At 44.1% G+C, this 23,989-nt stretch overlaps 1 protein-coding gene across 1 annotated transcript in view; it reads left to right on the top strand.

Moving 5' to 3' along the window:
- Positions 1-21,845, top strand: part of LOC311108320 (gamma-aminobutyric acid receptor subunit rho-2-like) — a gene marked incomplete at both ends in the record, with an annotated part of 42,494 nt that extends 20,649 nt beyond the window's left edge. The window contains 8 exons of the mRNA XM_084150948.1: positions 13,908-13,975; positions 16,906-17,129; positions 17,322-17,404; positions 17,513-17,653; positions 17,924-18,076; positions 20,869-21,077; positions 21,326-21,349; positions 21,531-21,845. Of these exons, the coding sequence (XP_084007074.1) occupies positions 13,908-13,975; positions 16,906-17,129; positions 17,322-17,404; positions 17,513-17,653; positions 17,924-18,076; positions 20,869-21,077; positions 21,326-21,349; positions 21,531-21,845 (1,217 nt within the window). The remainder of the gene's footprint in view (positions 1-13,907; positions 13,976-16,905; positions 17,130-17,321; positions 17,405-17,512; positions 17,654-17,923; positions 18,077-20,868; positions 21,078-21,325; positions 21,350-21,530) is intronic.
- Between the last annotated feature and the right edge of the window lie 2,144 nt (positions 21,846-23,989).

The following is a 23,989-nucleotide window of genomic DNA, read 5'->3' as shown; positions in this document are numbered from 1 at the left end:
AACGCTTTCGACACCTTGTAAAGTCCATGCCCTGACGAATTGAGGCTGTTCCTAGGGCAAATGGGGAAGGGAGGGTTGCAACTAGAGCTGTGGCGGTCATGACATTTTGTCAGCCGGTGATTGTCAAGCAAATAACTGCCGGTCTCACTGTAATTGACCATTAATTAACATAAACACATTTAGTATAGGGCGGCAGGTAGCTTAGTGGGTAAGAGCGTTGTGCCAGTAACCGAAAGGTCGCTGGTTCTAATCCCCGAGCCGACTAGGTGAAAAATCTGTCGATGTGCCCTTGAGCAAGGCACTTAACCCTAATTGCTCCTGTAAGTCGCTCTGGATAAGAGCGTCTGCTAAATGACAAAAAATAAAAAAAATAAAAAATAAAAAATAGTATCTCCTGGCTTCCACATGTTGCCTACAAGCCACTGATGCAGACCTTTGGAACATATACATTTAAAAAGTCTAATAAATCCATGTAATATAGCCTACACCATCACAATAAATCCATTATTTATTTTAGACAGGTCTAAAGAAATATGATATTAAGAAAATGTTGTCTATTTCAGAAGAACAGAACAGCGTTGTCCTTATGCTAGGCCCTGATTTGGCTATGCCATATGGCTGTGGGCTACACTAGTTCATTTAGCAGACAAGATCAGCTTAGAATGCCGTGGCATTATTTTATATTATTTTATAGTATGAAGAATACAATTGGACATAACTGAATAAAATATAAACTATATTTTCTCCAAACGATTTGAGGGAGTGCGCACATGCGGCTATTCTGTGTTGAGCGGTTAACAAAGAAACAAGTACTCCTGTAAGGTGAATGCACCAATTTGTAAGTCGCTCTGGATAAGAGCGTCTGCTAAATGACGTAAATGTAATGTAAAATATGCTTAATTTAGAGTTATTTATGTAACTTTAGTTGTGATACAAATGTTGGGCTATATGTTTTGATTTGTAATACATTCTAAGGCTGCATGATGCGACTCTAAGGATGATTTGAAAAAGGTCGCATGAAAGGCATGAGCTCTGCTTTGTTTTTTTAACAGGCTGCACACACTTCATCAGTCTCTCATTCACAATTTAACAAGCACTTGATAATGCCTTGAATTTCCCGGCTGCATCCCCTTTGTGTGGCCGTAATGCCCCCTAATAAAATCCATGCCTTTTGCAGCCAGAGACAGTTGTGCCCTTGGGCTCAATATAATAATTATAATTCCCTTCTCCAGGCTGCGTACTGAAGCACCTCTCACTCACATGGCTCTTAGTCACAACCACTAGCATCAAAAAACCTGTTTTAAGCAATGACCCTGATGCAACGGATTAATGTTTAGCTTAAAATGTTGATAAACTATTAGGCTATTTCTTCACATTATAAGCCCAGCAATGCGCACACGGCAGTAGGCTATAAGCGCGAATGTTCCATAGCAGGAAAACACCATTCTCAAAAGTGACCACAAATGCGATTATGCATGTAATATTTGTATTATTAAGGTGCATTTTTATGGTGAAAATTATCTTCCCCAAACTTGAAATTCATGCGCTGCATATGTACAGTGAGGGAAAAAAGTATTTGATCCCCTGCTAATTTTGTTTGTTTGCCCACTGACAAAGACATGATCAGTCTATAATTTTAATGGTAGGTTTATTTGAACAGTGAGAGACAGAATAACAAAAAATAAATCCAGAAAAACGCATGTCAAAAATGTTATAAATTGATTTGCATTTTAATGAGGGAAATAAGTATTTGACCTCTCTGCAAAACATTACTTAGTACTTGGTGGCAAAACCCTTGTTGGCAATCACAGAGGTCAGACATTTCTTGTAGTTGGCCACCAGGTTTGCACACATCTCAGGAGGGATTTTGTCCCACTCCTCTTTGCAGATCTTCTCCAAGTCATTAAGGTTTCGAACCTGACGTTTGTCAACTCGAACCTTCAGCTCCCTCCACAGATTTCTATGGGATTAAGGTCTAGAGACTGGCTAGGCCACTCCAGGACCTTAATGTGCTGCTTCTTGAGCCACTCCTTTGTTGCCTTGGCCGTGTGTTTTGGGTCATTGTCATGCTGGAATACCCACCCACGACCCATTTTCAATGCCCTGGCTGAGGGAATCTTGGGTTCTCACCCAAGATTTGACGGTACATGGCCCCGTCCATCGTCCCTTTGATGCGGTGAAGTTGTCCTGTCCCCTTAGCAGAAAAACACCCCCAAAGCATAATGTTTCCACCTCCATGTTTGACGGTGGGGATGGTGTTCTTGGGGTCATAGGCAGCATTCCTCCTCCTCCAAACACGGCGAGTTGAGTTGATGCCAAAGAGCTCGATTTTGGTCTCATCTGACCACAACACTTTCACCCAGTTCTCCTCTGAATCATTCAGATATTCATTGGCAAACTTCAGACGGGCCTGCATATGTGCTTTCTTGAGCAGGGGGACCTTGCGGGCGCTGCAGGATTTCAGTCCTTCACGGCGTAGTGTGTTACCAATTGTTTTCTTAGTGACTATGGGCCCAGCTGCCTTGAGATCATTGACAAGATCCTCCCGTGTAGTTCTGGGCTGATTCCTCACCGTTCTCATGATCATTGCAACTCCACGAGGTGAGATCTTGCATGGAGCCCCAGGCCGAGGGAGATTGACAGTTATTTTGTGTTTCTTCCATTTGCGAATAATCGCATCAACTGTTGTTACCTTCTCACCAAGCTGCTTGTCGATGGTCTTGTAGCCCATTCCAGCCTTGTGTAGGTCTACAATCTTGTCCCTGACATCCTTGGAGAGCTCTTTGGTCTTGGCCATGGTGGAGAGTTTGGAATCTGATTGATTGATTGCTTCTGTGGACAGGTGTCTTTTATACAGGTAACAAACTGAGATTAGGAGCACTCCCTTTAAGAGTGTGCTCCTAATCTCAGCTCGTTACCTGTATAAAAGACACCTGGGAGCCAGAAATCTTTCTGATTGAGAGGGGGTCAAATACTTATTTCCCTCATTAAAATGCAAATCAATTTATAACATTTTTATGGATGTGTTTTTCTGGATTTTTTTGTTGTTATTCTGTCTCTCACTGTTCAAATAAACCTACCATTAAAATTATAGACTGATAATTTCTTTGTCAGTGGGCAAACGTACAAAATCAGCAGACGATCAAATACTTTTTTTCCCTCACTGTATGCCAGTTAGGCTCCACACCCTTTGTAAAGCGGATTTGGCCACGTTAGTTAGTTGTGATACAAACCTTATCAAAACATATTGGCCTATGGGCTAGGCTACATTAGGTGTGTGACTATGATTTGAAAAAGTTGCAAAAAAAACATGCGCTGTTTGCCTTAAGCTGGGCATCATTCACAAGTGATAGGCTAATATTGTCACCCATTACACTATTCTTGATTTAATCTTGTCTTTACATATACTAAATAATATATGTGTGAAATTTGTTTTGATTTACAATGGACCATTATGATGCAACTGTCTCAAAACAGGGGCAGCGGAAAAAAATACATGTCATCTATGCACTTAAATAGCGAATGGAGGACGCTTTTCTCATGATTCATTTTCATGCCAGCCAGGTAGGCTATACTCCTATTGTAAAGAGAAACAATGTGCTTAATATTAGGAAAGTTGAGAAATATACACTACCCTTCAAAAGTTTGGGGTCACTTAGAAATGTCCTTGTTTTCGAAAGAAAAGCCATTTTTTGTCCGTTAAAATAACATCAAATTGATCAGAAATACAGTGTAGACATTGTTAATGTTGTAAATGGCTATTGTAGCTGGAAATTGCTGATTTTTAATGGAATATCTACATAGGCGTACAGAGGCCCATTATCTTTACGCCTAGGCAGAGTTGCAAAGAAAAAGCCATATCTCAGACTGGCCAATAAAAAGAAAAGATTAAGATGGGCAGTCTGAGACATGTATTTTTCTTTGCAACTCTGCCTAGAAGGTCAGCATCCCGGAGTCGCCTCTTCACTGTTGACGTTGAGACTGGTGTTTTGCGGGTACTATTTAATGAAGCTGCCAGTTGAGGACCTGTGAGGCGTCTGTTTCTCAAACTAGACACTCTATTCTATTTGTCCTCTTGCTCAGTTGTGCACCGGGGCCTCCCACTCCTCTTTCTATTTTGGTTAGAGCCAGTCTGCGCTGTTCTGTGAAGGGAGCAGTGCACAGCGTTGTACGAGATCTTCAGTTTCTTGGCAATTTCTCGCATGGAATAGCCTTCATTTCTCAGAACAAAAATAGACTGACGAGTTTCAGAAGAAAGTTATTTGTTTCTGGCCATTTTTATGTTATTTTAATGGGCAAAAAAAATGCTTTTCTTTCGAAAACAAGGACATTTCTACGTGACTCATGGGCTCTCATGAAGTGTTTCATTAGATTTTCGATACATTTGCATTGATTAGAGGGGCAATAGAGTGCTGAGTACCAGGCAGTTAGCAAGTTTGGTAGGCTACTAATGACCATCAGCAGCATCAGAGCTTGGAGAAGCCTAATTACCATGACTAAACAGTCAGTTGGAATTTGACTGCCCTCATGACTCGAGACCGCCAGTGTGGCTGTAATACGGTCACCGTAACAGCCCTAGTTGCAACTCAATATTAGGAAGGTCTTCCTAATGTTTGGTATACTCAGTGTATACTTCCATACCATTTTTTTACTGGTACCGGGCTACCTTCAGATGAGTCTTGTGAGGCCTGTGGGCGTCCTGGAGCAAAACAACCAACATGTAAGTGTTTGTGGGAGTCTCACCTTCTGATATTGTGTAGCCCAAACAGTTCGGACGCTACAGACGTTTTTGTGAGAAGACTGATTTTCGGGATGTCTCCTGGTCTGACGAACACCGCTGTATGTCTGCCATCTTCCACCGCAAATGCGGAAGGCCGACATCGGCGGATGCAGTGGATTTAGACGCAGCCCATGGAAAAAATCTAAACAGATATCTCTAGCTTAAACAGACAGATTTTTAGTGGGATTTTTTTATTATGCTCTTGGGGACTTACAGATGTTGTGATCTTTCCTGATCTGCCGGTATTTTACAGCAACATTACATAATTAAGTACGTTTACATGCACAGTAGTAATTCAATATTAAACTGATTATGGCAGTAGGCAGATTATGCAATAGTCATGTAAACACCTAAGCTTATCTTAATCGGCGTAAGGTCAAAATTGAAGTAAGCATACACCGATTAAAACACCTGGTTTTCTGAGCAATCATTCGAATAATTAGGACATGTAAACACCTTAATCTGCGTTCCAGCAGTGTATTTGATCTGTGCATGTACAGTGAGGGAAAAAAGTATTTGATCCCCTGCTGACTTTGTACGTTTGCCCACTGACAAAGACATTATCGGTCTATCATTTTAATGGTAGGTTTATTTGAACAGTGAGAGACAGAATAACAAACAAAAAAATCCAGAAAAACACATGTCAAAAATGTTATAAATTGATTTGCATTTTAATGAGGGAAATAAGTATTTGACCCCTCTGCAAAACATGACTCTACTACTACTACTTGGTGGCAAAACCCTTGTTGGCAATCACAGAGGTCAGATGTTTCTTGCAGTTGGCCACCAGGTTTGCACACATCTCAGGAGGGATTTTGTTCCACTCCTCTTTGCAGATCTTCTCCGAGTCATTAAGGTTTTGAGGCTGACGTTTGGCAACTCGAACCTTCAGCTCCCTCCACAGATTTTCTATGGGATTAAGGTCTGGAGACTGGCTAGGCCACTCCAGGACCTTAATGTGCTTCTTCTTGAGCCACTCCTTTGTTGCCTTGGCCGTGTGTTTTGGGTCATTGTCATGCTGGAATACCCATCCACGACCCATTTTCAATGCCCTGGCTGAGGGAATCTTGGGTTCTCACCCAAGATTTGACGGTACATGGCCCCGTCCATCGTCCCTTTGATGCGGTGAAGTTGTCCTGTCCCCTTAGCAGAAAAACACCCCCAAAGCATAATGTTTCCACCTCCATGTTTGATGGTGGGGATGGTGTTCTTGGGGTCATAGGCAGCATTCCTCCTCCTCCTCCAAACACGGCGAGTTGAGTTGATGCCAAAGAGCTCCATTTTGGTCTCATCTGACCACAACACTTTCACCCAGTTCTCCTCTGAATCATTCAGATATTCATTGGCAAACTTCAGACGGCCCTGTATATGTGCTTTCTTGAGTAGGGGGACCTTGCGGGCGCTGCAGGATTTCAGTCCTTCACGGCGTAGTGTGTTACCAATTGTTTTCTTGGTGACTATGGTCCCAGCTGCCTTGAGATCATTGACAAGATCCTCCCGTGTAGTTCTGGGCTGATTCCTCACCGTTCTCATGATCATTGCAACTCCACGAGGTGAGATCTTTTATGGAGCCCCAGGCCGAGGGAGATTGACAGTTCTTTTGTGTTTCTTCCATTTGCGAATAATCGCACCAACTGTTGTCACTTTCTCACCAAGCTGCTTGGCGATGGTCTTGTAGCCCATTCCAGCCTTGTGTAGGTCTACAATCTTGTCCCTGACATCCTTGGAGAGCTCTTTGGTCTTGGCCATGGTGGAGAGTTTGGAATCTGATTGATTGATTGCTTCTGTGGACAGGTGTCTTTTATACAGGTAACAAACTGAGATTAGGAGCACTCCCTTTAAGAGTGTGCTCCTAATCTCAGCTCGTTACCTGTATAAAAGACACCTGGGAGCCAGAAATCTTTCTGATTGAGAGGGGGTCAAATACTTATTTCCCTCATTAAAATGCAAATCAATTTATAACATTTTTGACATGCGTTTTTCTTGATTTTTTTGTTGTTATTCTGTCTCTCACTGTTCAAATAAACCTACCATTAAAATTATAGACTGATCATTTCTTTGTCAGTGGGCAAACGTACAAAATCAGCAGGGGATCAAATACTTTTTTCCCTCACTGTAGCACCAGCCGAGCGAGCCTCCCTCTTTAGCGCGAGTGAAGTGAGTTCGGAACAACTGAATGTATGCATCTTAGAAGTAGTTTTCACATACAAACTTTATATGTCCGAACACAAATATGCTTCCCAAAAATAACATTGTCGCTTTGGTAGAACGTTTATTTTGATTGCCGATTTTCTGCATTTATCAGAGTGCCATCAGGTAGCCTGATATCGGATGTGTCCATGTAAACAGGATTATTAGGGAATTTGCAAAGCACGTCTGACTGTCCACAACAATAATCACATTATTGTGTGCATGTAACTATACTCATTGTGCTGTGCAGAGATCCGGATAGCTAGCGGTTGTTCTGACTCCTGTGTATAAGAAAACAGACTGACTAAATTATGCTGATGAACCTGTTTGCATGGGGTGTTTTTTAGTGTTTTTTTTTTTGTTTTGTCGTCGTTTTGTCATTTCAGTGTTATTTTTGAAGTCTTTGTAGCAGTCAGCTGACTGGGGAATTGCTTCCTCTGTTTCACAACAGAGACACTCTTGATGACTGAATTCATCAGCACAGGCCATAGTGTCTGGAGTTGTGTGCCCCATTGACAACTGTTTACCAGCTCATAGTAACGTCTAGGGTTGCAAAATTCTGGTAACTTTCCCAAAATGTCCAGGTTTTCCAGAAATCCTGGTTGGAGGATTCCGGATCCCTGTTTATTCCCTCCTGATTATGGGAATCTTCAAAACGGGATTCATAGAAAACCAGGGAATTTGGGGAAAGTTACTGGAATTTTGCAACCCTACTAACGTCCCACTCTATGAAGAGACTGAAGAGGTCAGAGAACAGTATCAGTCAGTCACACAGGGCTTTGCTGTGATCTGATCCTTTAATGATACATTGTATGGCTTTGATGGAGAATGTCAGATTTATCATCATCAGAATATGTTATACGTGAGCTTTAACGAACAAGTATCTTCTAGGGGAACATGGAAACTGATACAGAGTCAACTTGAGGTCAAACACACAGTGAAAAGGTCAGACACACAGTTCTCCATCCTCTGAACAGGAGCCTATAATGACCCATAATGATTGTTCTCAGCAGTGGTCTTCTTAGAAGAGCACATCTCCCACAGCCTCCACATCTCCCACAGCCACAGCCTCCACATCTCCCACAGCCACAGCCACAGCCTCCACATTTCCCACAGCCACAGCCTCCACATCTCCCACAGCCTCCACATCTCCCACAGCCACAGCCTCCACATCTCCCACAGCCTCCACAGCTCCCACAGCCTCCACATCTCCCACAGCCTCATAATGACCCATAATGATTGTTCTCAGCAGTGGTCTTCTTAGAAGAGCACATCTCCCACAGCCTCCACATCTCCCACAGCCTCCACATCTCCCACAGCCACAGTCTCCACATCTCCCACAGCCACAGCCACAGCCTCCACATCTCCCACAGCCACAGCCTCTACATCTCCCACAGCCTCCACATCTCCCACATCCACAGCCTCCACATCTCCCACAGCCTCCACATCTCCCACAGCCAAAGCCTCCACATCTCCCACAGCCTCCACATCTCCCACAGCCTCCACATCTCCCTGAGCCACAGCCTCCACATCTCCCACATTCTCCACATCTCCCACAGCCTCCACATCTCCCACAGCCTCCATATCTCCCACAGCCACAGCCTCCACATCTCCCACAGCCACAGCCTCCACATCTCCCAAAGCATCCACATCTCCCACAGCCTCCACATCGTCCACATCTCCCACAGCCACAGCCTCCACATCTCCTACAGCCACAGCCTCCACATCTTTCACAGCCTCCACATCTCCCACAGCCAGTCTTCACATCTCCCACAGCCTCCACATCTCCCACAGCCACATTCTCTGCATCTCCCACAGCCTCCGCATCTCCCACAGCCTCCACATCTCCCACAGCCTCCACATCTTCCACAGCCACAGCCTCCACATCATAACCATGCCCTCCTGTGGCTCCGCGATGGCAGGAGAAGCAGATGGAGTGAGCACATGTAATCACTATGAATTAAAGATATTTGTTTCTTAAATAACCACCCCAATCCCCCGCAAGTTCCGTCTAATCCAGGGTAGAGACCACGGGAGGTCAGGCTGTTCTCCCAGCAATTGGCAGGTGTGGCGAATAGCATCGTCCTCACAGGTCCTGGGAGGGGAGGTGGTCCCGGGGGAGCTACTGCCTGGGAAAGCTGGTTCATGGGTCCCTGGGTCTCTGCCCAGTTAAGGATCTGATGGATGGCATATGATGTGAGTGAGGAATGACAGGGCCCCAGCTGGCACAAGGCGATGAATTAATATCCTCTCTTCCAGGTAACAGGCTAGGGGAGGCTGAGTGACAAGAGGCTTTAGTTACTAGCGATTACATAAGAGACTGGCACTACGGCAGCGCAGGCAGATTAGACAATGGCAGGCGATCAGGACACTACCCACAATGCATAACACACAAATATGTATTATGCGTTACTTGTGCTTCTTATGTGAACCTTTAACATGGGTTGGATGAAACTGTGTGCCATATAATTGCATAGAGAACTGATTTATATGATCTATGTGCTGTTTAAATAAATATGACCTTATCAAATCACATGTTATTTGTCACATGCGCCAAATACAACAGCTGTAGGTAGACCTTACCGTGAAATGCTGACTTACAAGCCCTTAACCAACAATGCAGAGTTTTTAAAAAAGTAAGAAAAATGTGCTAAATAAACTAAAGGAAAAATAGTAACACTATACAAATAGCTCGGCCCCAGTGATGTATTGGGCCGTACGCAATACCCTCTGTAGCACCTTGCGGTCAGTTGCTGAGCAGTTGCCATACCAAGCGGTGATGCAACCAGTCAGGATGCTCTCGATGGTGCAGCTGTATAACTTTTTGAGGATCTGGGGTCATGCCAAATCTTTTCAGCCTCCTGAGGGGGAATAGGCATTGTCATGCCCTCCTCACGACTGTGTTGGTGTGTTTGGACCATGATAGGTCCTTAGTGATGTGGACACCAAGGAACTTGAAGCTCTCGACCCACTCCACTACAGCCCGCCGATGTGAATGGTGGCGTGCTCCACTATCAGCTCCTTTGTCTTGCTCACATTGAGGGAGGGGCTGTTGTCCTGGCACCACACTGCCAGGTCTCTGACCTCCTCCCTATAGGCTGTCCCATCGTCGTCGGTGATCAGGCCTACCACGTCGTGTTGTCTGCAAACTTAATGATGGTGTTGGAGTCATGCGTGGCCATGCAATCGTGGGTGAAAAGGGAGTACAGGAGGGGGCTGAGCACGCACCCCTGTGGGGCCCCCGTGTTGAAGGTCAGCGTGCCGGATGTGTTGTTGCCTACCCTCACCAACTGGGGGTGGCCCGTCAGGAAGTCCAGGATTCTGTTGCAGAGGGAGGTGTTCAGTCCCAGGGTCAGCTTAGTGATGAGCTTGGAGGGCACTATGGTGTTGAACACTGAGCTGTAGTCGATGAACAGCATTCTCATGTAGGTGTTCCTTTTGTCCAGGTGGGAAAGAGCAGTGTGGAGTGCAATAGAGATTACGTCATCTGTGAACCTGTTGGGGCGGTATGCGAATTGGAGTGGGTCCAGGGATTCTGGGATGATGGTGTTGATGTGACCCATGACCAACCTTTCAAAGCATTTAATGGCTACAGATGTGAGTGCTACAGGGCGGTAGTCATTTAGGCAGGGTACCTTGGCCTTCTTGGGCACAGGGACTATGGTGGTCTGCTTGAAACATGTAGGTATTACAGACTGGGTCAGGGAGAGGTTGAACATTTCAGTGAAGACACTTTCCAGCTGGTCAGCGCATGCTCTGAGTACACGTCCTGATAATCCGTCTGGCACTGCAGCCTTGTGAATGTTAACCTGTTTAAAGGTCTTACTCACATCGGCTATGAAGAGTGTGATCACACAGTTGTCCGGAACAGCTGGTGCTCTCATGCATGGTTCAGTGTTGCTTCCCTCAAAGCGAGCATAGAAGGCCTTTAGCTTGCCTGATAGGCTTGTGTCACTGAGCAGCTCACAGCTGGTTTCCCTTTGTAATCCGTGATAGTTTGCAAGCCATGCCACATCCGACGAGCGTCAGAGCCGGTGTAGTAGGACTCGATCTTAGTCCTGTATTGACGCTTTGCCTGTTTGATGGTTCGTCGTAGGGCGTAGCGGGATTTCGACACAGTGCGTCCGGATTAGTGTCCCGCTCCTTAAAAGCGCTAGCTCTAGCATTTTGCTCAGTGCGGCTGTTGCCTGTAATCCATGGCTTCTGGTTGGGATATGTACGTACGGTCACTGTGGTCACTTATTAATGAAGCCGGTGACTGATGTGGTATACTCCTCAATGGCATTGGATGAATCCTGGAACACATTCCAGTCTGTGCTAGTGAAACAGTCCTGTAGCTTAGCATCCGCTTCATCGGACCACTTCCATATTGAGCGCGTCACTGGTACTTCCTGTTTGAGTTTTTGCTTGTAAGCAGGAATCAGGAGGATAGAGTTATGGTCAGATTTGCCAAATGGAGGGCGACGGAGAGCTTTGTACTCATCTGTGTGTGGAGTAAAGGTGATCTAGAGTTTTTTTCTTCTTCCTAGTGGCACATGTGACATGCTGGTAGAAATAAGGTAAAACGGATTTCAGTTTTCCTGCATTAAAGTCCCAGGCCACTAGGAGCGCTGCCTCTGGATGAGCACTTTCTTGTTTGCGTATGGTCTTATACAGCTTGTTAAGTGCGGTCTTAGTGCCACCATCGGTTTGTGGTGGTAAATAGACAGCTACACTTTTAGAAAATGTTTTGCTATCTAGAACCTTAAAAGGTTATTTGGCTGTCCCCATAGGAAAACCCTTTGAAGAACCCTTTTTAGTTCCAGGTAGAACCCTTTTGGTTCCAGGTTGAACCATTTTGGGTTCCATGTAGAACCCTTTCCACAGAAGGTTCTTCATGGAACCCAAAAGGGTTCTACCTTGAACCTAAAAGGGTTTTACCTGGAACCAAAAAGGGTTCTCCTATGGGGACAAAAAGGGTTCTCCTTTTGAAACCTTTTTTTCGAAGACTGTACGAAGAATATAGATGAAAACTCTCTTGGTAAATAGTGTGGTCTACAGCTTATAATGAGGGACTCTAACTCAGGCGAGCAAAACCTTTAGACTTCCTTACTATTAGAGATCACACACCAGCTGTTGTTGACAAAGAGACACACCCCACCCCCCCTGATCTTACCGGAGGCTGCTGTTCTGTCTTGCCGATGCACGGAAAACCCAACTAACTGTATATTATCCATGTCCTTGCTCAGCCACGACTCGTGAAACATAGGATATTATGTTCTGTTAATAGGATAGTCTCGAACGGAGCACATCCAGTTTATTCTTCAGTGTTCGCCAGTAGAACGGAGGGGGTAAGGGCGGATTATCCACTCGTCGACATAGTCTCGCCAGGCATCCGACTCGCCGACCCCTGTAGCGGCGTCTCCTCTTCTTACATATGACGGGGATTTGGGCCTGGTCCGGGAAGAGCAGTATATCCTTTGCGTCCGACTCATTAAAGAAAAAATCCTCATCCACATCGAGGTGAGTAATGAAGCTCTTTTCGGTCATAGGAAACGATGGTAGTAACATTATGTACACAAAAAGTTAAAAACAGCGCAACAAAAACACCCAAAAAGCACAATTGGTCAGGAGCCCGTAAAACGGCAGCCATCCCCTCTGGCACCATTTTGAGTCCATATGCTCGCAAAACCACAAATCTAACCCAAATCTATCACTCATGACTCATCCCCTGCAATCAAATGAATAATTCAAAATATGACTGTATGGTATTGCCCTCAAACAGTTTTTGATATTAGCTGTAGATTATCTGTAGCTGTAATATCGTGTAGTAGTAATTGGAGTCTTGCTGGGATTGTGGTGCTGATCAAAGGAAAAGGATATGAGAGAGAGCGAGGAAGAAGTACTGTATGAAGAAGATATGGAAATACCATTAGCTCCAAGTTAAGACCTAAACTCAGACAAAGGCTTTTTTTATTTTTTATCTACACTAATACAATGCAGTAAAAAAGTTTTCACATTTTGTGGTGTTAGAATCTGAAATGTTGACACTTTTAATTTGTTTACATTTTTCCACTGATCTACACAACCTACTTCCCAGGGTTACAATTGAAAGTGTCAACATGTCAGACTCTAACACAACAAAATGTGAAAACTGTGCAGGGGTTCACATACGTTTTCACTGCATACTATACACTGAGTGTACAAAACATTAAGAACACCCGCTGTTTCCATGACATAGACTGACCAGGTGAATCCAGGTGAAAGCTATGATCCCTTATTGATGTCACTTGTGAAATCCACTTCAATCAGTGTAGATGAAGGGGAAGAGACAGGTTAAAGAAGGATTTCTAAGACTTGAGACAACTGAGACATGGATTGTGTATGTGTGCCATTCAGAGAGTTAATGGCAAGACAAAATATTTAAGTGCCTTTGAACAGGCTATGGTAGTAGGTGCAAGGCGCACCGGTTTGTGTTAAGAACTGCATTGCTGCTGGGTTTTTCACGCTCTACAGTTTCCCTTGTGTATCAAGAATGGTCTATCACCCAAAGGACATCCAGCCAACTTGACACAACTGTGGGAAGCATTGGAGTCAACATGGGCCAGCATCCCTGTGGAACGGTTTCAACACCTTGTAGAGTCTATGCCCCGACAAATTGAGGCTGTTCTGAGGTCAATAGGGGGGAGGGGTGCAACTCAATATTAGGAAGGTGGTCCTAATGTTTGGTATACTCAGTTTATATCTATCAAGAGAAAGTTGCATTTTTATGTTTGATATCTGATGTCTCTGTGATACCCTTTCACACTAACTCACCTTAAACCATGTTATGTCCACTCTCAAAGTGAACCTGTGTTTTCACCTGAAACCTTGACTGCTGAATATGAGGACACTGATTATCAGGAATATAATAACATAAAAAAATTAAAATCTCCTTCTTGTGACTGTTGTTTTGCAGGCCCTGCTGTCCCTGTGGGAGTGGATGTTCAGGTGGAGAGTTTGGACAGTATATCAGAAGTAGACATGGTAAGTGAATAGATAATCAAACAATGAACATTTTAACATTTCAATGAAGTCAATGTTAACAGTTATCACAGGTCAGTGGAACATTTGAAGTGGTCATTGTGATAATGTTTCAATTCAACAACTATTGGATGCAATGGGTAGGGAAGCTAGCCACTCCTAAAACAAACCCCTGAAAATGAATGTGTCATTCACAATCTGCCAACAGGTGTTTTGCAGCTGATATGCTAAAATCCACTATATTTGTCATGCTCATTAATCTCTTATTCACAGACGGATAATGAAAATGGATAATAGAAGCACAGTGCTAGAAATGATGTTTTGTGTTCAGACGAAAGACCATGCGCTTGCTCCACCACAGTAATATAATTAAATGGAACTTATTTTCTAAGCTGCAAATTGGAGTCCAAACAGCAGTCCTGATGTTCTGTAAACCCCTGTGTGGGAGGACAACCAAGGATTACATTTCATTCAGATCTCAGTATTTGTATATAATTGTATGAAAATAGACAGGGCAAATTATTGCTTTCAAACGATGACTGCCCTTAATGATATCATGTAAAAATGATGGAGGACAAGTGTGTTCAGTCAGACTTATCAGCCATGCCATTATCATTATGCAATGTTACAGTGGTCTATATCTGTTAAATGTGCCTACATTTGCTGTTATACACATGCATTCTATGTAATGATAAAACTACTGAAGTAGGCGCTGATTATTTTGCTGTTGTCATTATTATTTCAATTCATATTATTACAGATCTAAGATTATGTAATGCTGCGAGGTGAATGGAAAACAGGATGAGCTGCTGTGGTAGATAAAGTGGCGTAGTCTGGCATAAAATAGATCCATATTTTTTTTAACAGATGCAGATAGGGAGGAAAGGGATATGTGTGACCAATGCAACCTCTAACCCAAAGCTGTCATTACTGTATGTGTCTCATCATCACTAATGTCAACTCTGACGACCCTCTCTGGACATAATACATCATATGTTCCATGCTCATACTGAGGACATACAGTACCAGTCAAAAGTTTGGACGCACCTACTCATTCCAGGGTTTTTCTTTATTTACATTGTAGAATAATAGTGAAGGCATCAAAATGATGAAATAACACATATGGAATCATGTAGTAACCCAAAAAGTGTTAAACAAATCAAAATATATTTTATATTTGAGATTCTTCAAATAGCCACCCTTTGCCTTGATGACAGCTTTGCACACTCTTGGCATTCTCTCAACCAGCTTCACCTGGAATGCTTTTCCAACAGTTTTGAAGGAGTTCCCACATATTGTGAGCACTTGTTGGCTGCTTTTCCTTCACTCTGCGGTCCGACTCATCCCAAACCATCTAAATTGTGTTGAGGTTGGGGGATTGTGGAGACCAGGTCATCTGATGCAGCACTCCATCACTCTCCTTCTTGGTAAAATAGCCCTTACATAGCCTGGAGGTGTGTTGGGTCATTGTCCTGTTGAAAAACAAATGATAGTCCCACTAAGCCCAAACCAGATGGGATGGCGTATCGTGCAGAATGCCGTGGTAGCCATGCTGGTTAAGTGTGCCTTGAATTCTAAATAAATCATAGACAGTGTCACCAGCAAAGCACCCCCACACCATAGCACCTCCTCCTCCATGCTTTACGGTGGGAAATACACATGCGGAGATCATCCGTTCACCCACACCACATCTCACAAATGTCCACCTGTCTAATGTCCATTGCTCGTGTTTCTTGGCCCAAGCAAGTCTCTTCTTCTTATTGGTGTCCATTAGTTATGGTTTCTTTGCAGCAATTCGACCATGAAGACCTGATTCACACAGTCTCCTCTGAACAATTCATGTTGAGATGTGTCTGTTACTTGAAATCTGTGAAGCATTTATTTCTGAGGCTGGTAACTCTAATGAACTTATCCTCTGCAGCAGAGGTAACTCTGGGTCTTCCATTCCTGTGACGGTCCTCATGAGAGCCAGTTTCATCATAGCGCTTGATGGTTTTTGCGACTGCACTTGAAGAAACGTTCAAAGTTCTTGAAATGTTCCGTATTGATTTACCTTTATGTCTTAAAGTAATGATGGACTGTCGTTTCTCTTTGCTTATTTGAGCTGTTCTTGCCATAATATGGACTTGGTCTTTTACCAAATAGGGCTATCTTCTGTATACCCCCCCCTACCTTGTCACAACACAACTGATTGGCTCAAACGCATTAATAAATAAATAAATTCCACAAATTAACTTTTAAGAAGGCACACCTGTTAATTGAAATGCATTTCAGGTGACTACCTCATGAAGCTGGTTGAGAGAATGCCAAGAGTGTGCAAAGCTGTCATCAAGGCAAAGGGTGGCTATTTTAAAAATGGTTTTTATTTGTTTTACACTTTTTTGGTTACTACATGATTCCATATGTGCTATTCCATGGTTTTGATGTCTTCACTATTATTCTACAATATAAAAAATAGTACAAATAAAGAAAAACCCTTGAATGAGTAGGTGTTTCCAAACTTTTGACTGGTACTGTATGTCTGATCATAAACCTATGCTGTAATCTAGGGTGAGACCCTGGTAATCCCAATATACATAGCCGCGGGAAGATGTTTGGGGGTGGGGGGTGCTGCAATTTTTTTCTTGACGGCTACAGACGTCTATATCAGTCTGCTAATACAGGACTAGTAAAGGCCCAGTGCACTACTTTTGAAAAAAAAATAGCAATTAAAAAAAATATTTTATTAGTAATATATTTTTTTTCTTCTGATTTTTCATGGGATGCTGCAGCACCCTCAGCACCACTACTTTCCGCAGCTATGCCAATATATACAATCAATGGTTCAATCTAGAACTCTCAGTCCAGGAAAGGGTTCAGAGGATTTATACAAGGCTGCAACCAACCAACAAGTTAATCCAAAAGTAATCTTGGTTTGTTTTGGTGACCTGCAGGACTTCACTATGACCCTGTATCTGAGGCACTACTGGAAAGACGAGAGGCTGTCCTTTCCCAGCACAACCAATAAGAGCATGACGTTCGACGGGCGCCTGGTCAAGAAGATCTGGGTGCCTGATGTGTTCTTCGTCCACTCCAAGAGGTCGTTCATCCACGACACCACCACAGAGAACATCATGCTCAGGGTGTTCCCAGATGGACACGTCCTCTACAGCCTTAGGTGAGCTGCTGCTGCTCCCAAACTCCTTTTGTGTCAATCTCCACATTCTTCAGAAATGCAATGGTGACATTTCTATGATGGCAGCGCAGAACTCGGTTGATCCAAAGTTTCCCAGCAGACATTTACCCAATCACAATGTGTTATGTTTGCGTCATCGTGGGTATGTTGTGTTGATGTGTTTTAAATCCCCAGGGTGACGGTTACTGCTGCCTGTAACATGGACTTCAGTCGTTTCCCTCTGGATTCACAGACCTGCACGTTAGAGCTAGAGAGCTGTAAGTAGCGAGACTCTTACTGCCTCACACTGTGTTATAAAGGTATTTGGTGTGGTGGTACAGAAAATCAGGCAGATTTTAATTTAAATCCATGTCTGTTGTCTCCAGATGCTTACACGGATGAGGACCTCATGCTGTACTGGAAGAGTGGGGATGAGTCCCTGAGCACGGACGACAGGATCTCTCTGTCTCAGTTCCTCATCCAGAAGTTTCACACTACCTCTAGACTGGCTTTTTACAGCAGCACAGGTAGATCCAGAGCCTGATGATAACATGTACTGTTTACAAATCACACATAATGTACAAAAATTATGACTCCATGTTGCAGGATATTAATAGTCAACATTTGAAGATATTGTAGAACAGTAAGAAATGGATTTTTGGATGTGACAATTTCACTGCATCCCTATACAGTACATTGTTTGTACAAATACATCTGCTCTTACCTTCTTCAGAGAAACATAACCCATTTTCTAATTTAGGGTGATTCCTCACCTGTCTTTGTCCTTTTCTCTCAAGGCTGGTACAACCGCCTGTACATCAACTTCACCCTGCGACGCCACATCTTCTTCTTCCTGCTCCAGACCTACTTCCCTGCCACTCTGATGGTCATGTTGTCCTGGGTGTCCTTCTGGATCGACCGCCGGGCCGTACCGGCCAGGGTCTCACTAGGTAAGATACACTCTTAGAAAAAAACATTCTACTTAGAACGTAAAAGGGTTCTTCAGCTGTCCCTCTGGGAGAACCATTTGAAGAGTGTAGACAGATTGGTTGGTTCATATCTATATGCAGTGGTGTAAAGTACTTAACTAAAAATACTTTAAAGTACTACTTAAGTAGTTTTTTTAGGTATCTGTACTTTACTCAACTAATAATATTTTGTACTACTTTTACTTTCACTTCTCTACATTCCTAAAGAAAATAATGTACTTTTTACTCCATACATTTCCCCTAACAACCAAAAGTACTTGTTACATTTTCAATGCATAGCATTTGACATTTACATTTTAGTCATTTAGCAGACGCTCTTATCCAGAGCGACTTACAGTTAGTGAGTGCATACATTTAAAAAATACTCAAATAGCAGGACAGGAAAGTGGTCCAATTCACTCACTTATCAAGAGAACATCCCTGGTCATCACTACTGCCTCTGATCTTGTCACGCCCTGGCTCTGGGGACTCTTAAATGTTGAGCCAGGGTGTGTATATTTCGTGTTGTGTTTATTTCTATGTTTAGTTTCTAGATCGTTTAGATCTATGTTGGCCAGGGTGGTTCCCAATCAGAGGCAGCTGTAGCTCGTTGTCTCTGATTGGGGACCATACTTAGGCAGCCTTTTGGCACCAGTCAGTTGTGGGATCTTGTTCCGTGTGAGGTATGTTATTTTGTCTACCTTGGACTTCGCGTTTCGTTTGTTGTTTTGTCGTGTGTTCAGTACGTAAATAAATATGAATACATATCACGCTGCGCCTTGGTCCTTCTCGTTAATGAACGATCGTGACAGAAGATCCCACCAATCCTGGATCAAGCAGCGTGATGAGGAGAGAGGATGGACTTGGGAGGAGATGAGCGAGAGTCTGGCAAGAGGGATGGAGGCCATGATCACGGGGGAGAGACAAGCCCAAAAAATGTTTAGGGGGGGCTCACGCCGTGGACGACGAGGCAGCAGGAGGCCGCGATAGAGCGGTTCAGCCGTTTAGCAGAGGAGGCCGCCAGATTAAGGGGGTCATTGGTGCAGAGGGAGCAGAAGGAAAGTGTAGAGGCACGGCGAGAGGAGCTGGTTAGGCAGCAGAAGGAGCGAGGGGTAATGAAGGAACCCAGTCCCGCTCCTCGCACCAATCGAGTGGTGCGTGTCGCCAGTCCGGTCCGGCCCGTTCCTGATTCCCGCACTAAGCCAGTGGTGGGTGTTCCCAGTATGGTTCGGCCCGTTCCTGCTCCTCGCATCAAGCCAGTGGTGCGCATCGCCAGCCCGGTCCGGCCTGTTCCTGTCCCTCGCACCCAGCCAGTGGTGCGCGTCGCCAGCCCGGCCCGGCCTGTTCCTGCTCCCTGCACCAGGCCAGTGGTGCGCGTCGCCAGTCCGGTACGGCCCGTTCCTGCTCCCCGCACCAAGCCAGTGGTGCGCGTCGTCAGCCCAGTCCGGCCCGTTCCTGCTCCCCGCACCAAGCCAGGGGTGCGCGTCATCAGCCCAGTCCAGCCCGTTCCTGCTCCCCGCACCAAGCCAGTGGTGCGTGTGTCCAGTCCGGCACGGCCCGTGCCTGTTCCACCGGTGCCTGGTCCGGCACCGGTCAGCTGCTCCACTCCGGAGCCAGAGCAATCCGCTCCACCGGGGTCTAGTCCAGCTCCGGTCAGCGGCTCCACTCCGGAGCCAGAGCAGTCCGCTCCACCGGTGCCTGATCCAGTTCCGGTCAGCGGCTCCTCCGGAGCCAGAGCAGTTCGATCCACCGTCGTCGGGTCCAGCTCCAGTCAGCGGTTCCAGTCCAGACCCAGACGTCAGCCCCTCTCCAGGTTCGGGATCTCCCACACCAGGGTCCAGACAGGGCGTGGTACTTCTTGGGAGGAAGGAGAGAGGAAGCAGCGCGCCAAGGTCCAGACCAGACCAGGGGCGCAACGGGGAGGTGGAGAGTAAGTGGTGGTTACACCCGGAGCCGGATCTGCCTCCGAGGCGGAATGCCCACCCGGCCCCTACCCTGTTAGGTTTATGTGGCGCGGTCGGAGTCCGCACCTTTGGGGGGGGGGGGGGTACTGTCACGCCCTGGCTCTGGGGACTCTTAAATGTTGAGCCAGGGTGTGTATATTTCGTGTTGTGTTTATTTCTATGTTTAGTTTCTAGATCGTTTAGATCTATGTTGGCCAGGGTGGTTCCCAATCAGAGGCAGCTGTAGCTCGTTGTCTCTGATTGGGGACCATACTTAGGCAGCCTTTTGGCACCAGTCAGTTGTGGGATCTTGTTCCGTGTGAGGTATGTTATTTTGTCTACCTTGGACTTCGCGTTTCGTTTGTTGTTTTGTCGTGTGTTCAGTACGTAAATAAATATGAATACATATCACGCTGCGCCTTGGTCCTTCTCGTTAATGAACGATCGTGACAGATCTGGAGGACACACTAAACACAAATGCTTCGTTTGTAAATGATAAAAATTTAAAAAACAAGAAAATTGTGCCGTCTGATCTTCTTATTATAAGCAATTTGAAATTATTTATACTTTTACTTTTGATACTTAAGTATATTTTTGCAATTACATTTACTTTTGATACTTAAGTATATTTAAAACCAAATACTTTTAGACTTTTACTCAAGTAGTATTTTCTGTGTGACTTTCACTTTTACTTGAGAGTCATTTTCTATGAAGGTATCTTTACTTTTATTCAAGTATGACAATTGGGTACCTTTTCCACCACTGTCGATATGAGGATACTTCCTTCAGTCTTGTGCTCACACAGATGTTGTGTGTTGTACTGTGCTCCAGGTATCACCACGGTGCTCACCATGTCCACCATCATCACTGGAGTCAACGCCTCCATGCCCAGGGTTTCCTACATCAAAGCTGTGGACATTTACCTCTGGGTCAGTTTTGTGTTTGTGTTCCTATCGGTGTTGGAATATGCCGCCGTCAACTACCTGACGACGGTGAGAGACGGGAAAGATCGGAAGCTCAGGGAAAAGGCCAGAGAGCAGGTAAGACCCCAATCATACCACACTGTACTGCTCTTCTTTATGTCCTTCAGCATTTTTCCTACTCTGATCTCTCTCTCTTTCTCTCTTTCTCTGATAAATAAATATGCCATTTAGCAGATGCTTATACCCAAAGCGACTTACAGTCATGTGTGCATACATTTGTTTAAATGTAATCTCACTTTCTCTTTCTTTCTTTCTCTATCTCTCTCTCTCACTGACTCTCTCTCTCTCTTTCCTCTGCCCTACAGTCCCTGGGCCTGGCGAGAGAGCAGGTAAGGGTCCTCATCATATCACACTGAACTTCAAGTCCTTTCAGCATTTTTCCTACTATGATCTCTCTCTCTATTTCAATTCAATTTCAATTTAAGGGCTCGCTCTCTATTTCTCTTGCTCTCTCTCTCTCTCCCTCTCTATCTCAACCCCCACCTCTCTCTATCTCTCTCTGCCCTACAGTCGCTCCCTTGCACCTGTGGCATGTCCCACACCGGGACCGTGATGGTGGATGGCGATGGGACCTACAGCGAGGCCGACACCAACAGTCTGGCCGGATACACCAGGGCTGACGCTCCCGAGGACCCCCCGGAGAAGCAAGAGCACATGGTGGTGCACCTATCCCTGGACAATGAGTCCACAGGAACCAAGAAGAAAGCACGCTTCCGCAGCTTCAGCATCATGCAGAACACCCACGCCATAGACACCTACTCCCGCATGATCTTTCCTGGATCCTACATTATCTTTAACCTCATATACTGGTCTGCGTACTGCTGAGGCTCTCGCATATAGCCCTGGTACAGTCAGTAGAGAGACAATCTACTGGTGTTTACTGTACCAGATAAAACAGGACAGTTATTGGACTCAGATAATGACTCAAAGTGGTAATGACCTCCATATTTCACCTGTGCGCAGAACGGCATAGCTCACAAAGGATTTCCCAGATCTCTGGATGGATACCACCATGCTATCCTCACCATTAGCTGCAACCATCTTACTACTTGACTCAACTGTACAGCTTTCCTACTTTCTCTATATAAACTATTTACACAACCATGCAGCTCCTAGCAACAAACTACGATGGACTACCTACCTGCTCTTCTCCTATTTATTGCAATTTGATCTCTGGAATCCATGCTGTTTAATCTTCATGGTAATGTCAAAGCAGGGAAACAATATCTGTAAAACTGACAGTATACGTACATCTGGAATGGACTAAGGGCTAAGTGTTGCCCTAGCTTGCCTCTTTAACCAGAAAACAGAAAGCTTACTCTAGAAATGCGAGGGTTTGACCTCTAAACCATGTTTATTTGACAGAGTGCAAGCACCAATTGCTAATGAGCACATTCAAAAACAGCCACAGACTTATGTCTTCTAGGAATGCACCAAGTGTTATTATTTTTAACAGTTGATCATGATTGAGCAAACCACACAAAAATCAAAACCTACATAATACAAGATGGAATTATCATGAAAAAGATTTTCACATAGATACAGTATTTCATTGTTTATATCATTATTTATTAATTATTAACCTATTTATTTATGTTTATTTATTTATTCATTCATTTTAGGCCTTTCAATTTACTTACATAATTACTTTTTAGTGCACTGATAGACTCATATTCCATTATACCTTAAGATGTTAAAAACAATGAGGCTGGATAGATAGATTTTTCCGAGTGGTTGCGGTTCCGAATTTCTTATGAGGTCAGAGGTCACAGACATTATGTGGGGATGAGTACCATTTATGAATACTTATTTGAACTATCATGAAGCTTTATCAGTGATGTAATGAACTTGAACAGCCTTAAGTGAACTGTTTTTTTATCGCTGTGGTTTCACGCCACGGCTATATTTTTTCTGTTTGTTTGTTTGATTGACTGTTTGGATTACGAGTGACTACATATCACTTTGTGCAAGTTTTCTATCCAGTATTCTAGCCAACCAATATATGAGTAAATATGGTACTGTATGTAGTATGTAGGTAGCCACAAGCATGAGCTGGATTTACTAGGCTGTGATGTCACTCATCAGAATGCACGAAGCTCTTGCATCCATATTGCCACTGTAGATATGTCAGCATGTTGGACAAATGCTTAACCAATGCAAGCCACCTCATACAGATGCTTGTCCACAAGCTGCACAACTACGACTGATTATTGTTGCATCAAATATTTAGAATGTATGCTTTTTGGAGCAGATTTTATAAATAAAGGATTTAAACTAAAAGCAAGTTTGCAGTAAAGGTGTTTGAGCATGATTCATGACCATACAGATGTTGTGTTTGCCTGTTGTCAGTCTAAGAAACATTATCTTTCAAATGCTGGAGGTAGGGTTTCAAAGTTCCGGTAACTTTCCCAAAACTCCCAGGTTTTCCAAGAATCCCAGTTAGAAGATTCCCTGAATCAGGAGGTGATAAGCAGGAAATCCGGAATTCTCCAAACAGGATTTCTGGAAACCCTGGGAATTTGGGGAAAGTTGCCGGAATTTTGCAACCCTAGCTGGATTATGTAATTGTTTCCTTAAGGATGAGACAGCATTACTCAGGACTAAGGACTATGAGATAACATTACTGGAAATCTTAACTTCTAAGAATAATTTATTTCGGAGACAATCTTGCCATGTGACGTACATCCGTCTATCTGTAATATAGATTTTGGAAGCATTCAGAGAACATTTAAATCCCCAAACAAACAAATCAAATTAAATGAGCCTCAGTGAGAACGTCTAAGCTGCCACCACCTACACAGCTCACTGCTGCCATATGTGCCTATATATTACAGCATATCATTACAACATGTATGAAAATGTATGCACTCACTAACTGTATGTCGCTCTGGAAAAGAGCATCTGCTAAATAACTAAAATGTAAAATTTAATAGTGGAGCTCACAGGAGACTTCTGAGGGGAGAATGGCC

The sequence above is a fragment of the Coregonus lavaretus genome (genome assembly GCF_964263955.1).
Source record: "Coregonus lavaretus genome assembly, chromosome: 33".
Taxonomy (NCBI): domain Eukaryota; kingdom Metazoa; phylum Chordata; class Actinopteri; order Salmoniformes; family Salmonidae; genus Coregonus; species Coregonus lavaretus.
This window is presented reverse-complemented; position numbering and strand designations above follow the sequence as displayed.